The sequence below is a fragment of the Mirounga angustirostris genome, unplaced genomic scaffold (assembly GCF_029215605.1).
Source record: "Mirounga angustirostris isolate CCGP_5_RB_7025 unplaced genomic scaffold, mMirAng1.0.hap1 SCAF_10, whole genome shotgun sequence".
Lineage (NCBI taxonomy): Eukaryota > Metazoa > Chordata > Mammalia > Carnivora > Phocidae > Mirounga > Mirounga angustirostris.
In genome coordinates this window covers 29,053,929-29,071,978 of record NW_026991718.1, presented here as the reverse complement: position 1 = coordinate 29,071,978, position 18,050 = coordinate 29,053,929, and the positions used below count along the sequence as shown (strand labels likewise).

At 42.8% G+C, this 18,050-nt stretch overlaps 1 protein-coding gene across 7 annotated transcripts in view; it reads right to left on the bottom strand.

Annotated features, from left to right (window-relative positions):
- The window catches only part of CRIM1 (cysteine rich transmembrane BMP regulator 1), a 186,645-nt gene that overhangs the window by 92,599 nt on the left and 75,996 nt on the right, over positions 1–18,050 (bottom strand). For 6 of the 7 annotated variants that reach the window (XM_064572106.1, XM_045884401.3, XM_045884400.3 and 3 more), the window contains 2 exons: positions 10,260–10,502; positions 9,019–9,139 (listed from right to left, as the gene is read on the bottom strand). The exons of the other annotated variant lie outside the window; for it this stretch is intronic. In XM_064572106.1, coding sequence (XP_064428176.1) covers positions 9,019–9,139; positions 10,260–10,502 — 364 coding nt within the window. The remainder of the gene's footprint in view (positions 1–9,018; positions 9,140–10,259; positions 10,503–18,050) is intronic. 7 annotated transcript variants of the gene reach the window in all.

The window sequence follows — 18,050 nt, the reverse complement described above, 5'->3', positions numbered from 1 at the left end:
AGAGGGAGGGATGTGAAAAATTATAATCAGCTTTTCTGTATGTGTGCTTTTTGAAGTCCTTGATCTGAGTTTGGAGCTACAGATGGCAAATTACTTTACAGCTTTTTCTTAAATTCATTTCCATTATTTGGTAGAAAGCCAGTCTGTTAATCGATTCTTTTCTTGAAGGCAGATCACTCTCTGTGTGTTCCCTTCTTATTACCTTCCAAAAAGTCTGGAACTTTCTTGAAGCTGGAAGAGCTGATTCTGTAAGGTGTTGAGCTCCTTCAAGCCTAAGCCACATCTTACTCATCACCATGCCCCACACCAGACCAAGCCCAGTGTTCTCGGTCTTCCATGAGGCCCTCAAGGAGTCTCTGATATTTTCAAAGCTGCACCTTGTTTTTACTCACCGCAGCTTTGCGGTTAAATTAATTTTTATTTAACTCAAGGGCTTCTGCTGAACGGAAGGGACAACCTGCCAAAGACTTCATTCTGACAGCCTCATCTGGTAGAGTCAATGTCAGGCTGTGAATTCTGGAACCCCAGAAAAGAAAGCTCCTTCTCTAAAAATCTCTATGCATCTCTTCATAAGAAACAGTGTGACGGTAATCTACTAAGAGTCTATTATCATAATACAATGTAGCATCAACAAGACGGGTTTTTCTCGAGAGCACAGGGAAACCAAGATTGAGGAATGGGAATGAAGCATCCTAGATTCTCAACCCAAAGCAGCCGAATACAAACATCGAGATGCTACAATGAAAGTAAAGGAAATTTATGACTTTTGTTCTGGTCATGGGCTGTGTGTCTGATGTATCCTCCAGATACAATGGGGTTGGCATCCTTCCTTTTATCTTATTTCTCTTCCTGGAATCACAGTGTTTCAAGCTGTTATGACAGGGCATGAGTGGGAAATGGTCTTCTAAGGTCAACGTCTTAGAGAAATAAAACTGAGGATCAAACAAAGAGAAGGGGAACTTAATTCAGTAGATCTTTTTTTATTTTAACAGTCATAGAAAGAAACGGTCTTCTCATAGAGTCAGGAATAGAGAAGTTAACGCTCCTGTACCCATATAATGCTGGGTGTGGGTGTCTGTGTGCGTACACAAGTTAGAGTAAAGCACAGAAAAACCCCGTAAGAATATGGAGGAGCTGAATAAAGAGGGATAGGGAGAACAGACGAAGATAAAACCTCAGCGAAAGTCAAGGAGCAAGAGCTGGGGAGAAGCAAGTACAAACATGGTCCGGGAGCCAGTGAGCAGCCACGAGCAGGTTGCAGTTCACGCCCGTGAGCGTGTGGGGCTAGCAGGGTGCGACGCACATCACATCCTCCCCCAACACACCCAGCAAAGCAGGCTGACAGGCAGAGATGTCCACCTTCTACTAGAAAGCAATTTAAGAGAGTACACCCTTTTTTTATGGATTCAGCCTTTGACCAGATATTCTCCAATCCTGCTATGTAAGGGACTCTCTATTTACAGATGTAAAAAAAAGAAGCAACTAGCAATATTCCATTAGCCACTGACCAGCAGGTCATCTACTTAACTGGATTATCACCCGGCTTTCACAATTCAACCAGTCTGATTACCCTGATTTAAGTCACTGGTCTTATAAGTTTATTTCATTTTGCCTTTCCTAAGTTGTTTTTCTTTTTTTTTAAAGAAAATGAAAAAAAAGTGAATATAATTGTTTGATGACTTCATTTAGACTTTCTTCCCTTCCTATTACTATGCAAACCATGTATCTCTCCCAGTATCTTGTGAGTCCTGGAATTTTCTAAAATGTTCCTTCTTTCTCACCCAGGAGTTTCCTAGCACCAGTGGCTTGGGTTCTTTCCCCTCTCAAGGGCTTGGGAAAGTCAAAGAACTTAAAGGTAGAAGTTACTTCTGAGATCATCAAATCCCTCTTCCCCTTTTTCTCTCTCAGGGAAGAAAACAGATGCAGACAATATGAGAGCCTTGTCCAAATTCATGCAGAAGTGGGCCTAGATTCCTGCACACAACCTTTGGGTGCGTGTGCTCTCTGCATGGCACCAGGTGACGTGTGGAGGAACATTCCTTCGCTGCTGAACAGTTTTCTCCCGTGCACACATTTGCTCATGGACTACAGTAACAAAGGGAAGTATAGCACATGGTATGTTAGGTTAAGTGGTGGGGCCAGGCACAGGTGGGTGGGGAGTGAGCTCAAGGCCACAGGGGACAGTGAGCCTAGTGGCTTGTGCTCACACACCCTGCCTCTACCACTCACCGGGCAGGACCCCTTTCCCGGTTCACCAAACTCCATCTCTGAAACAGGAGAGCCATATAACCTGCCACCCAAGGAGGAGCACTATGATTTGGGTTTGTCTACATTTCCAGGGGAGCCGTACCTGGAATGTAATGTGCTCAAGATATTCTATTATATTTTTTGGTAAAGACCAAAGTCACATATTAGTCAACATTTTCGCTAACAGATAATCTAAAACTTTTAAATGACTGGATAAGGAAAAAAAAAAGTTAAAAATGCTTCTAAAATCTTGATTTAAAAATAAAACAGGTTTTTCAGTGTAGTGTCTCAGAAAGCAAGAGATATAAATGTTCCAGATATAGGTTCTGGAAGAGAATCAAACCTGTTAGTCAGAAAGAGGCTGGAGCCAGGAGGGAGCTTGGGAACCTGGCTGGCTGCACTGTGTACAACCCAGGGAAAACCCTATTTTAAGTCTGAACATCATAAACAGTGACTTCATTGATTGCCACCTCAAAATAACCAGATTGGATTTTTCTCAGTAACTTTTAAGGAATGCATATTTACAGACAGAAACTGATCACAGAATGGTTTCAGAACAAAAAGTTTGGGACAAATCTCATTAAAATAAATTTTAAAGGGGTGACTGTAACATATTCCATTCATTCATCTTCTTAATAAAAATACGGAAGTCATTAAATAACAAGTCAAAAGGCATAAGGGTATTTAAAAACTCATTTGACTGACAGTGAGAGGAAATAAGGTAGAGGTATTATGGTCTAGATTTTTAACTAGTTAATGTCTGCCCTATCAGCCTGTATCTAAAAAGGCATGAAAAATTATAGAGGCGATGGGAAGCCCCTGTAAAATTAGGCACATAACCCTGGATATAGCAAAGAGGGAGGAGTGTAAAGAAAAAAAAACTGTGATCTAGGAGCCATCTTCTTGAGAAGCAGCCCAACTGCGTGGAGGTCTGGACTAGCTGACACAGGGGAACTGGATCTATCCTCCGGCTACATGTAGTGGGGGTCCATTTCTCTTGGAAACCATGACATAACCAACCATTATAGAGGAGAATTTCTACGCAACATCTCTGCACATTTGGTGTTTGTTTTTAACATTGACCTGGTTTCACCAGGCACATCTTGTGGCATCCAAAAATGACATTCCCTGTTAAACCAAGTTTGCCTAGGCAGTCACAACTTTAAGGAGAGGAGCTAAAAATAATGGTCAGCTAAACGATGCCCAAGCTAGATTGGTGCTCAGAGGCTCCTCCATCATGGGTCTACTCCTAGGTGAACTGCCCACTCCCACTGGCAGGCCAAGAGAGCAGCCAAGAGGTCACTGCTGATGGGAAAGCAGCTTGGCTACAGGATACCTGAATTACACCCAAGGACACAGAGCCCCAGGCTCGGAAGGATGTTAGTCTTTGGAAAAGAATCCCATAGTTGCAGCAAGCACTCCAGCAAATTTCTAGAATCAGAGAATGAAATCTAAAGGGCACCTATTTGGTCAAATGTATGTTACGGTGGGTTAAAAAGGGCCACAAATTCATTGCAGTTTCTCCCATCAAGAGGTGGAATCTACTGCCAACTCTTTGAATCAGGGGTCACCCTACAACTTGCTCGGAACAACAGAATGTGGCAGAAGGGAGGCTGTGTGACTTCCAAGTCCCGTCTGTTAAGGCTTTGCTACTTGCTCTCTCGCTTCTGCCATCGCGGGAGAAGCCCAGGATGAAAGACCCCACAGGGGGTGACAGGCCCTTCCAGCCATCCGGGCTGAGTTCCCAGACATGGGAGTGACACCACCTTCGACCATCAAGCCCTACACAACCTGCCAGTGGACGATGGAAGAACCTCCCAGTTCACACACAGAGCCACAAGAAATAAACATCTATTGTTCTAAGCTACTACTTTAGCGAGTGGTTTGCTACACAACAATGAATAACCGACACCTATGCATATTGTGTTAATATGTATGATGCTGAAATAAATACATACGTTGGTGAAATATAAATTCATAATCACTGATACATTTCCTGGGCTTAAAAAAACCCCCAGCAAAACACTTATTAAAAAAAAAAACAAAACTGCAGTGGAGAGGACAAGGCTTCGGATCAAAGAACCTGGGTTGAAGACTCGGCCCCCTGCTCTGATCCTTATACCAAAGAACACTTATGATTTTGCATAAGTCACTTGTTCTCTCAGCCTCTGTTTTCATATCTCTAAATTCCTCATGGAATCAGAAATGATGATGAGATGAGAACAACAAAAGTGGAAAAGCTTTGTAAACAGCAGGGCACATTACACAGTTAAGCTGTCCTCGTTATTGCTACCTTCACATTACTTAAATACTTTGTCCCTCGCTGCAAAGATGCCATTTGGATCACTGTACCTGATACAACTTCCTCTGTTGTAAGTTTCCTTTTACATGGAGGTGTTTGTATGCACACAGAGCCTTCCAAAGACCACAGGTGTCGTGAACCCCCTGGACAGTCCTGGTTTTCCTTTCTGCCGTCATACAGCATTTAGGCCCCCGGCCACTAACTCTCATTTCTTTTCACTGTCTCCTGAAAGGTGTGATGAACTCACATCCTATTCCAGGGCCAAGAGAAGAGAGAAGGGTGAAAAGAATTGGCAGGGTGCTTGGAAACCTAAAACCTAGCTGAGGAAAGAAGAATTAAAAATGGTTAGGAGGTAATTATATCACATGTAAGAATGATGTCAAAATGGGATGAAGTTCAGGAAAAGACAGCAAAAGAGGGGAAAATGAAGGCTGGGCCATTAAGAAAAAGCAGAAATGCAGCAAGCAAAGAAGGGATAAACTGTATGTAGAAAGGGCAGAGGTAAGCTGGGAAAACCAGGGTTTGTCAGGAATAGAAGAGGAAAGAGAGATCCATGCACAATAAGAACATCTAGAGGGTACTGTCTGTCACTTCTAAGAGCCCAATTTATGCTTGATGAACGAATGAGTAACTGAAAACAGACAACTCAAAAGAAAATTCACAAACTGCACAAGGATTCACCCAGAAATAGGACAGTTAGGGGCTTGAATGGGTAAAACAGTCTCACTGGGAATGAAAGGGAGGAATTTGTTCTTTAAGGTGAGGGAGAGAAAGTCCACAAGCCCCTTTCCTTGTCTCTGGAAGTCCAATAAATCCTTACAAAACAGGTAAAGCTCTACTGATATTTTACCTTCACCATAACTGTAAAGGGCTGTCCCCCTGAATTCTCCACATCATTGGTTTTTGATATGAAATGGCTCTAAGTTCTTAATAATGCTCTTTGTAAACATGCTGGCAAATATCAATTATAACAGAATTTTACATATTCTAAAATGCTCTTCTTTTTACCTAAACATCATGCTCTTAAAGACATAAATCACACAAAAGAATAAAGTTATGAAGTTTTTTTCTCTTAAAATACTGTGATTATTCCATATTAGGCTCTCTTGTTTTTATTTCCATTTTCACATGGATTGTTTGGGTTTTTATTCTCTTGCCAAAGTATGACCTATCATCCTCCTTAGTAAGTGGGAACCCACTTAATATGCTAAACTAGGTTTAGCCATGGTCTGAGCATATTCTGCATTTACTGATTCATTCAGTACTAAGGCATATACAGAGGAAAAGAAAGAAGACACAATTCCTGACCTCTAGAAATGTCCTTAGTTGGTGAGACAAGACTATGCATGTAACAGTTAAATAACAATGCAAGGAAATATGTGATTAATTGGCAACACAGAAAAGAATATGTTAGGAGTTCCTAGGGAGTAGGATGGGTGTTGGTTGAAGCATGAAGACCTTTTGGATAAAATGGAATTTAATTGGAGTCCTGCTGGGTGAACAATATTAGAAAAGGTGGAAGGGAGAGATAAAGGCTTTGAGAGGTGACCTTGGTGCTCGGAATGAAGAGTTTCTGTAGTCCTGAGAAGTGGGCCATAAAGAAAGATGTTGGGTAAAAAGCATAGGCTTTTAAAGTGAGACAAGAAGTAGTATTACCACCCAACAGGAGGATAACAGGAGACTAAAAATATTCACTTTTCTCTTCAACAAATAAATCAACATGGCGTGGATGGGCCTACTCATTCATTCATTCATTCACTCATCAACAAATGTAAGTTGACACATTATAGCAATTCCTATTCTAGGTACTAAAGGCTGTAAAATACTCCCTTCCCTTGAAAAATCACAGAGTAGGAAATATTGACCAAAAAAAAAAAAAAAAATCAATGATTTCAATTTGTTATAAAAAGTGCTTAAAGAGATACATGGGAATTTGTTTATAAGCAGCAGAGGGTACCTAAGTCATCCTCAGGGCTGAAGACTGAAAACACTTAAAAGAGAAGGAAATGCAGTCCTGAAAGGAGGACAGGCAAAAGTTGTAGGAGGGCAGAAGTTGTAGAAGGCTCTCAGGAAAGTCAACTGAGCCTGCGTGAGCGAGCATGAGCGGGAACAAGCATAAGCGTGAACGAGCATGAGTCTGCTGCATGTGAGCCTGCATGAGTGTGAACGAGCGTGAGCCTGCGTGAGCAAGTGCAGGGAGGGGTCTCATCCAGGTGGGAACACAGGATGGATGTGGAGAACGGGCAGGGAGTGCGCAGGGGTCACTGACTATCTAAAATACAGGAAACTAAAGGCTGTGAGAACTTACCCCTTCCCTGCAAATAATTTACAGTGGGATTTTGAACGACTTCCTTCTCTGTTTTCAATTTCTTCCTCAGAGGCACCTTTAGCTGACTGACCATTCTTTAGTCCTGAATGCCAATGTCAAAATTATGTCAACACAATAATAACCATCCTAAGGTTTATGTTTACAAGACTCACAGAAGCTTGGAGATAAAACGGAAGACATCTAAGTTCAACCTCCTTTCCAATGCAACATTTCTTCTAAGCATTGCTGGCAGGTGGCCATCCAGACGGAAAGAAATCTCTCCAGCTCCGGGGAGCTCAGGAAGCAGCCCAATTCATCACTGTACATCATTAGTTGTGAGAAAATTTTTTTCCTTAAACTGAGATTAAATATGTCTTCCAGTAGCTTTGACCCACTTTGACCCCCTAGAGGGACTGAAAAATAACCTACTGTGCCTCCTACATGCAGATGGTATAATGTTAACATTTATAAGAGTGACTTGAGAATTGTCCCTTTTCCTCACTGAAGGACTTGTTAATTAACAACTGGCTCAGTTTTGATTAATTAGGTTCTGTAATGTAATGTGCCACCTTCCTTTTCATGAAGACCTTGAAGGGACATCTGTTACTGTTAGTAGCACTCCCTCATCCTCCATTACTGATTGGTAATACCTTATATTTGCACAGTGCTTCACCGTTTCCAAGCATCTTCAGATACATTTTCACATAATAATGTCATAAGAAGGGGCTGCACCACTGTTGGTAGGTTACCTTCATAAAAACCTTTGTATCTCCTTTATGATACAGTATAAAGGATAGGACAAGTGGTGTAAAATATATCTGAGAGACTCCAAGAGCTTTTTTTTTTTTTTTTTTTAATATTTTTTATTAATTTTGAGAGAGACAGGGAAAGAGAGAAAGCACAAGCAGGAGGAGCGACAGAGGCAGAGGGAGAAGCAGGCTCCCCGCTGAGCAGGGAGCCCGATGTGGGGCTTGATCCCAGGACCCTGGGATCATGACCTGAGCCGAAGGCAGACGCTTAACTGACTGAGCCACCCAGGCACCCCACTCTTACAGCTTCTGACAGGACAAAGGGTAGGGGAAAACTAATGTATTTTAAGAGAAGAAAAGAAGAGTAATTATCAGAACACACTCTGGATGTCTACACTCCATAACTGGCACTTAGGGACCATATATATTCCTATCTTATCAGGCCATTTGTAAAATCACAACTGCTCCTACAACACAGATGGGAAGTGCCTGCCACTGGACTGGGATTGGGACAGACAGAGGTTAGAAAGGGAGCAAAAGAAGGCACCCTTTCAACCGTGGATATTAAATGTAGAGCAGAATAGAAAGAAATGAATTGACTTGGTCAAAACGATGCCTTATCAGCCTGGGAAAGACGGAGGAGAGGTCACGGCAGGGAAAAGGGGAGGGCATCTCAGCAGGAGAAACAGAATATAAACTCCATGTTTCCAAGCATAGTCTTCCCCAAAGCCAAGCACAAAGGGCCAGCTCCACGGTGGTGCTCTGAAGACTGTCTAGGACAAGACCTGGAGACGTCATGCTCTGGAGTGAGCCTCATCCTGTAGGGCTAAGTGGATGTCCTGCTACTAGGACTAAAACGACAGCACCTTTTTCCCCAGCAAGCCAAAGAGAGCTGTGTCTGTTCCTAGAAGGCATCAAAAGAATTCAGACTCCTCTCTGCCTCAGCAAGTAACAGGTCTGGGTAGATGTGTGACTGCAAACGGTAAGGATCCGTGGGGAACAGTTCCGTGAGGCAGGCAGCGTTTCATCCCATTGGACACAATGGTGAAGTACCTGTAAGATTCACTGTGGAGGATCAAATGACATGCCTACTCTGATCCACACCTTGCTGCCTCCCTGAGTGCATCCTGCTGAGGGACATACTTGCCTGGACAGTTCCCAGCCTGCGAAAGTGCACAGCTACCCCGATACTGAAGAATCCAGAAGGCTTAGTGACTTAACCTGATGACAGCTGGCTTTGATCCAAGGAACGATACATGTAAACACCAAGTCACAGTCACAGTTCCGATTTCTCCCCACAAACAGGAGAATTTTAGGTTTCCCTGATACTTAGGGGAAACAAACTGCATGCCTGAATCCGTGCTAACGCACAAGACCAAGGAGAAAAGCTGATAAACCGATGACAAACCAACCTTGTGGGCAGGGTGCAGCAACCGTCCGCTGTGAGTCGGACTTGAGTCTCGTAGCTGTCCAGAGGGCACACGGCCTGCTGAACGGAGGGGCACTCCACGGTGCTGCAGTCCACGCTGAAAACTGAGAGGGGCAAACAGAAGCACCATTTACTGTTACATTTACTTGCATTTCGAGTCCCAGCACGAAACTCTGGCCCTTCGCAAAGGGCTGCAGGTTCCTTGCGTCCCAGAACCCTCTCCTAGCAATGACATTTTTATTTCAACCAACAGTAGAGAACTGCAATGTGTCCCTTATCAGTGCCAGGACTTGTTAATTAACAACTGGATGAAGGGCTAAGTGGATGAAGTCCTCTTAGTCCTTCCTAAGCCCTCTAAGCTGTCCTATGAAGATGATGGGGGAGAATGAGAAGGGCACCAGTGGTGGTTACGTGGCTGGAGAGAGTCAGCCAGCCAGAGGCGCTTCTCGTGGGACACGGCAAGAGACGGACAAGGGATTGTTTGGCTTCAGGCATTTATCTAGCAGTAGGGGAAAAAAAACAAAGAAAAACCTCTGACCCAACAGTTAGAAACTTGCAAACAGGAAAATCACTATCGTCTAGACCTGTTCACAGACCACATTAGAAATGCCACAAGAACAAGGATGTTAGAAATAATAATAAAGCAAGAAGTAGCTGTGAAAGGACAACAAATCAAATGTAGCAAGGAAGGTGAGTGAACAGTCTAAGAAGTCTCAGCACATGCCATCAAGTCAGCGGAGGGACGGTGGGGGCTGGCAGGGAGAAAGACTGGGGCGGAGAATTTCATGACAACACATCTAGCATTCTGATGCGTATATTTATCTAAACATAACTTGCTGTTTACATATGATGATTGTCTTTACGTGGAATAAGGTGATCGATACATCTACAAGTGAGGGCTCTGATCTTCTCTGGGGGGGAATGAAGCACGGAGCTAGAGGACCATAAATTTCAACCCCGCTTCCCCGGTCAAGCATACTTAGAAGGAAAAGAAAGAGAAGAGAAGAAACAAAGACGGTCCCTATCTGCAGGTGCTTCCGTACCAGTGGATGATCACTCTGGCACTCTGACTGGAAGGCCAGACATCAGGCTGCCATGACCCAAAGTGGCAGGTGTGCCCATCTTCCCGGGGGGAGGGGGGAGACGGCAGCGGCAGAGGGGGCTGCGACCCTGCGACCCGGTGACGCAAAGCAGCAAGGCTGCTGAGGCGATGCCCGCGCGTACCTGGTTTGCACTCATAGAGGTCACAACACTCTCCCGGCTTCCCTGAGGCTTTGGACACCAGTATGTTCAGGTATCCCGGCTGGCAGACTTTGCGCAGGCAGCCCGCAGGGTCGCACACGCAGCGGCTGGGTAAGGGGCAGCACTCCCCGGGGGGAGCATAGCCCTCGATCAGAACGGAATCTTCAGGACACCGTGGAGAGAACTGGACTTCACAGCGGGCCTTGGAGCAATCTGGCTTCTCTTCTAAATGGGAGAGAAAGAATTTAGCACATGCCCGGGGGCAGCGTGGGGCACTAGCGTAGGAAGCATGGGCAGTCCTGAGGATCTATTCATGGACCGAAGAGAAGGGGAGAGAAAGAACTCTGGCGGAAACCGTCACACTCAGCTTAGCCGGCCGTGAAAATCTCCCCTGAGATCCGCTCGCGACACGGGGGGTGTGAGGCTTCAGTGGCCTTCTCCACCTTCCCGCTCACCTGTTGAATAATCGATGTCCGGCTCACGGACCAAAATCAAGAGGGCTGCAGGGAGGTGCCTGCATGACGTGCAGACTCTGGGAACTGGACTTCATCACTGACTGACCAGAAGATCTTTGAGTTTAAAAGGAGTTTTAAGGGCTGCTCTCTGAAAACAGTGTATGTTTAAAACCCTGAAACAGACCCAGGAATAAATCCTGGCTACTGCAGGGACTGGGGATAAGGTATGTGATAATCAGCATGAAGAACTCCATCTCCGAGCCCTGAATTCTGAAGAGATGAACTTATTCAGATCCTAGGATTCTATGATGTGGAAGCTCAGCAAGATGGACAATGAGCTATGTTCCCATGTAATTTCCCCAAACACCATCTGGCGTTATCTATCCCTAGCAGAGATCCACCAAATGCCCCTCTCTCCTTTCTCCGGTATTATGTACTGTCCACTGCTGCATCTCCACTTTAAAAGATAAGAAATATAAGTCAAGCAAAGCCTTAGCCCCAGTCCACAGCGGTGTCTCTTGGTTTAAGCTTTTAAGAAACCTGCACCAACATCATGTCCTTGAGGAAAAGGCTGAAACAAACCCAAAGCACACCATCAAAGTCCCATGATCTCTGGGGCAGATGAGGGAAGTTCAGAAAATACTGGGTGAAAATGATGCCATGTGGAATGGTGGTACGTTATCGTTAGCTCTGTCTTTCCTACAGTAAAACCCATACAGAATCACAAAAGCAGGGTCAGATCCAGATCACCTAGTTTAGTCTTCTAAACAAAAAATTATAGTCTGCTTTGTAGATAGACCATTTCCAAAACCAAGTGTTCCTCATGCCATTCCTACCTTGACTGCTGTATCATTCATTTCACTGACCCTCTTCCTTGTCTACTTCCTGGCTAATCAAAGAACACTGGAGGAAAGCCTTCATACTCACAGTTCTAGTAAATTCATTAAAAAATTATTAAGCACCTGCTGTTCTAGCACCTTGGGATGCACCATAAAGAGAACAAGCACAGATTCCTGCCCTCATATAGTTTATAGCACAGTGGAGAGAAATAACAAAATAAAGAACAAACATCATAAATGAGCCAACTGTGTAGTAGCAGAGGGTGTCAGTACCATGGGGAAAAGAAAATGGAACCGAATAAGGGGGAATCTGAATGCATGGAGGTGGGGGACAGCTGCAATTTGGTCAGAACAGGCATCACTGAGGAGCCAATGTTTGAACAAAGACTTGAAGGAGGGAGAGGGAGGGCCATGGAGCGATCTGGGAGAAGAGCGTCCCAGCAGAGGAAACAGCTAATGCCCGGGAAGAGAAAGGAGGCCAGTGTGGCTGCAGTAGGATATACGGAGAATGCATATATCCTGTTTTCCTATGATAACCCCAAGCAACTGTCTTGAGAAGAGAACACAAGAGGAATCCCACTCTTGGATACCCATCAGTGTGGGCAGAACAAATCAAAGAGCCGAGGAGGAGAAAGTGAATCTTGATTGCATGGGGACTGATGGAGATGGAGTCTGTGAAGTACATTCTGTGGATGGTTCATCTGGCAAACACACTGTCTCCTAAGAAGAGCTCTGTGACATTAATTGCAAATAGCACTTAATTCCTACTCTTGTTAATGTGCTGCAGTTAACTTATTCTGTATCACATTCTATTACATTCTCATCCTGCAAAATATGTGGTATGTATAATCAGACTTTTAAAATACATGCTTCAATAGAACATGCTTTCATCATAACCCAACATATTAGATCTTCCTAGTTACTCCGCTCTTTATGTTTCACGGTCTCAACGTTGTCACCTACTGATGTGTTTTGCAGTTCAAACCTTGAGAGATTTATTTACTTCCCAAGAACTACCTTTGTAATACAAATGGGATAAGGTATACAGACACAGTCTGAACCACTGTCCGAAGGGATTTAGGAATGTTAAAAATGAGGGTTAGATCTTATTAAGTGCTTTTTCAACTTTTCTCAAGATGATCATATTGACTTTCCCTTTAATTTATTATATAATCAATTAGCAGATTTAAAATTATCCTTGTTTTCTTAAAGCCTCTTTCTGAAGATCCAGCTGGATCTTAACATTAAGATTTTTAAATTGATAAGCTTGAATAATACTCACCTGTAGGTCTTTGGTGTGCGCGTGGGTGTGTGTGTGCACGGCCCTCATCCAGTCTTAGTTCCCACGTTACACTAAATTGTTCAATGAGCTGTTTTTCATTCTACCTTACTCTGCTGTAAAACATTTTAAATAACATAGGAATTATGCATTTGTTGAATTTTTCATACAACCCAATTGTGAAACTATCAGAACTCCGTTGTTTTTTTTTTTTTTTTAAAGGAAGAAGAGACAGTTTTCTTTGATTATTAGATTTCAGGCATTCTACCTCTTTTAGAATCATCTGTACAGACACTGCTGAGTGTCTAATTTATCTAGATCTAATTTATCTAGATTTTCAAATTCATTTCAGGTTTTATGACCAAGCATTCTGTTTTTGTAGTTTATGTGTTCATCAGTTCTGTTAGTTTTTGAATCTCTTCCTTCTTCGTCTTCCAGATTATTTCACTGATTTTTCTCTAGTGCTTAGTTCTCTTCTATTGCCTCTATTTTCTTAGAAATGCAAATAATTTCAACTGTGATTTTAATACTTTAGGCCAAATATTGCTTTAGTTATATTCTGATTTTTTGATATGCATTACTCTCAATGTAAACTCATTTCTTAAATGATCTATAATTCAACTTTGATTCCCTCAACTGAAGACTTTATAGAAGAATGCTATTACATTTCTGCATAAGTATTTTTGGCTTTCCTCTTGATTTTAATTTTTATAATTTTATTGTTTTGTTGCAGAGAATGTAGGCTGTACAATTTTCTACTTCTGTTAATTTCTTGAATTTGTGTTTGTGTGTATGTATGTGTTTCGGCACAAGTGTATACACATGTGGTCTAAGGTCAACTTTAAAATATATGGGTATTTGGGCGCCTGGGTGGCTCAGTCGGTTAAGCGACTGCCTTCGGCTCAGGTCATGATCCTGGAGTCCCGGGATCGAGTCCCGCATTGGGCTCCCTGCTCAGCAGGGAGCCTGCTTCTCCCTCTGACCCTCCTCCCTCTCATGCTCTCTGTCTCTCATTCTCTCTGTCTCAAATAAATAAATTCTTTAAAAAAAAAAAATATGGGTATTTGAAAAGAACATTATTCTCTGTTTATTGGATGTAAACTTGCAAATCTATAAAATCAAGCTTAATTATGACATTCAGATCACTTACATCTCCTCTTTTTTAATTTCCAAGAAGGATCTATTAAAATCATCCACTATGAACCAGTAACTTCTTGTATCTCCAACAGTTTTTACTTTAAAGCTTTAAGGTTGTGTTCACTCCATGACTAGCAGGCATAAGATTCAAGCCCATTATACTGACTTGGCAAGTTGTAAAATGATGCTTTCGAAGAATCTAGGTTTCTAAGATTTGTATCTTTTTTTAAATTGTTAACATTCTTGGCTTTCCTCTTCTTTCAACCCTCTGTTCATGTCTCGATGGATTATCCAGAACCCCTACTCACCAGCATCTTCTCCAACCAGTCGTCACCTGTGGCTTATACCCAACTACGGTTACCATAGCCTCAGGAAGTGCCTTTCTGATATTTCTTTTCTCAGCCCCATTTCTAAATTAATTCATCCTGTAGATTTCATTTATTCATCTATGCCTCCGTTCCATCTCTCTTCCATGAAGAAAATAAGGAGAACACTACAGCCACACATGTATTTTCCCTCATTTAGAAGGTTTTTCTGGTATTACCTCTGAATTTTAAATTTCATCCACTTGAAAGGAAGCCTCTCCTCTTTCCCTATGGTGTCTAACAAATCTATATATTATAATTAAGTTAATTAACAAGCTTTTCAGTCTGGTTGCCTTGGCAACACTTTGCAACTGGCATCTTAAAAAAAAAGAACAAAAACTGCCCCCGGTACAGAAAGATTAAAGTGAAAGTATCGCTTGTAACAGAGGTCACCAAGAGAAAATAGCTTCTTTCATCATATTAATTATCTTCCTTTAAGAGGTTAGCCCTTAAAATATTGACACGGTCAACCATATTAGAATGATTTTACAATAAAGTATACATCAATCTTAGTCACTTGAACCTGTGTGACCATGTTGGCTAGTTGTAGATCTTCTCCAGGTCCATAGGTCAACAGGGAAATTACAATCATGATCTACAAGTAGCAATCACATTCAAGATTTTCTGCTTAAACACGGATTTAAATAAAACCAAAGCCAAAACAAAAACTACTAGATGGGAGGAGAAAAAAAAAAAAGAGAGAGAGAAACATTATATTGCCAGATTCTCATCCTATCTGATTTTTGCAGAGTCCCACACATCTGACACCGAAGCCTTCCTCCTCTTTCAAAATCCCTTAAAATGTCCCTTAAAATGCTGCACCCTTGTTAATGGAAAACAGGCAGCATGAAACAGACTGAAATTTAGACAGTCAACCGACTACAAAGTCAACACTGCTGAGTGTTCCCTCCGTCCTTTTCCTGAAATCTATCCTGATTCTCACACATACAAACGCACTCAGGCAGCACATGGTCTTTCTGACACAATCCTTGGGAGCTGCAACCACAGAGATATTTCAAGGGATGCCAAGTTTGGCTCAGACTTGATCATCACAGAATTGAGTAGGTAGAGCACAGAGTAAGGAGGGGAGGAGCCTGGGACCGCTGTTTTCCCTACATCTCACGCTGGTAATCTCCCTCCTCACACCCTTCTCTCACTCATTCATCTGACAAATATTTACTGAAGGACTTCAATGTGCCAGGGGTTCTTGGGCACAGAGCTTCGAGATGAGAATAAAACCAAGTCCTTGCCCTCCTAGGTTCACAATTCCAGAGCAAGACACTACTCAAAGAGCTACACGGTGCGCTGTCAGGCGGTGATAAATGTCCCGAAGCAGAATCGGCAAAGCGGGTGTACCAGGTGGGCGAGGGCAGGTCTCACTGAGGCTGCCATCTGCACAGAGGCCTGAACGAAAGAAAGGAGAAGGCATGCCAACAGCAGGGTGGGAGTGTCTCAGATGCAGGGACCAGCAAGAATCAAGGTGCTAAGGCAAGAACTCTCCAAACAGAAAATACACCTCAAAATTATTAAGAAGAAATTTAAACTGGTGTCATTCACAGGGAGAAAATACCAATAAAGACTTACAAGAAAAGTACTTTGACAGGTGTTTCTTACGAAGGATTCAATTCTCAGGACTGGGCTAAAGACATGAAAGCGATCTTTATTAATGGGTCACCTTCTATGTGTGAGGCACCGTGCCTCTCCTTTTCTTACCCCCACGTGAACAGAGATAACACCTTCATGTCTACCTGGCAGATGAGGAGCCAGGCACAGAGAGGTTAAGAAGCTTGGCTAAGGTCACAAAGCAGGTGGCAGAGGCTCCAAAGCCTACAATCTTCCCACTGGTCCACAACGCCAAAAGCAAAAAGAAACTTCACCTTTCCTCATCAGCTTTCCTGGGACTTGTATATTTAGTCAATGGCCACACGTTTGCTCACATATAGAAACGGAAAATTAACTTGCAAAGATAGAGAGGTTCAGGGTCTTCGGTATTGTCCTCAACACTTTCTGGTCAGCTGTCCTCCCAAACTCATTTGCTCCTTGGCCTTGCAGACATCACCCAATAAAAGGTGGAGCTTTTTGCATCCAGCATTATTTTGTTCTGAAAACTTCTATTACAATTGTAAGACATATGTCATCCCTACATTTTTAAATTTAGAGACTGACTCCTTTAAAGTTACACTGTGAATTCTCTTCATTCACATTCCATGATTTTATCATAACCTTTTTTGGCAAGCTTCGCGGTGAAGACTTGTTGCACACAATCATAACCCCGAGGGGAAAAAATTAGGCTTGTTGATACAGTCCCAGAAATATTTCATATTTCAGCTTGTTCAGAAACACCAGCTGTACTTTCCCAGCACTCTCTTTTACTCTGAATTTAGGATTTAACAGTGAGGGAATCTACATATGCCCGTTTCTTAAAAGTTCCAAATTAAATTGTTTTCATTACCTAATAAAGTTAGTTTGCATCACAGTAGAATATAAATTAGCCAAATATAAAGAAAAAAATTAAATTCTCTGTAAAACTGCAACATGAGATACACTTTAGTGGTTCTCATGTTAGCTGTCCATTAGAATCACTTCCCAAGCTTTTAAGAATACCACTGTCTAGATGCCACCTTAAATCAATTAAATCAGAATTTCTAGGGGAGGGGCCTAGGAATTAAAATTCTTATTTTAATAGCTCCCTCGGTGATTCTATTGTGTGATTAGAGCTGAGAATTACTGTGTTACTCCTCCAAGCAAACTGGGAATCTTTACAATGAAGTTCCCTATTGACAAGAGAGCTTTGCCAAGGGCATGTTCAAACATCCTGTCAAATGGCAGCCGGCCAAATGCCAAAGAAGCACTGAGCCCTCCAGATTTCTGTCTGCCACCAAATGGCCCAAGCTCTATGCTGAGCCCCATGGTACCTCCAGGAATCTCCCAGACCACCCATCTTTTCTAAGCAAGATCTTACTGAATTGGGTTGAAAATAATGCTTTAGATTAGAGCTTTGCTACTCAAAGGGTGGGCCCTGGACCAGCACCATCAACATCACTTGGGAGCTGTACAGACTTAGACCCTTGGGCCAGACCAGAAACTGCATTTTAGCAAGATTTCCAGGTGATTCAGCCATCTTAAGTAATGGTTCTCAAACCATGGGCCATGGACAGGCACATCGACCTCTCCTGGGGATATGCTAGAAATGCAAATTCTAAGGCTCCACAGCAGACCTACAGAACTAGAAACTCTGGGAGAGGGGCCCAGCAATCTATCTGAACAAACCCTCCATGCAATTCTCATACACACTGTAGTCTGAGAACCACAGCGCTAGAACAGTGATTCTCCACCCTGGCAGCACACGAGAATCTCTGGGGAGCTTTAACAATCCAGAAGCTCAAGACTACGACCCAGACCAATTCAACCAGGATTACTGGAAGTGGGCCACTGGTATCAGGATTTTGTAAAGTCCCCCAACTTTTCTAAAGTTGATCCACTGTTCTAGGCACCTCTCCCCACCAATACTTCACACTCCCAGGGGATTCGAGGTTGCTTTAATTCTTAGGAAACCTGAATCAACAGGTTCTCTGAAGTCTTCTTGGAAAAGATCAGAGCTCCCTGGGAAGAGTGAAAATAGCTGAAGTGGTAGGGAGTAAAGAGCTAGATCCCAAACATGGCCTGTGTACGTTCTACTGAATTTTAAATCACAGTTT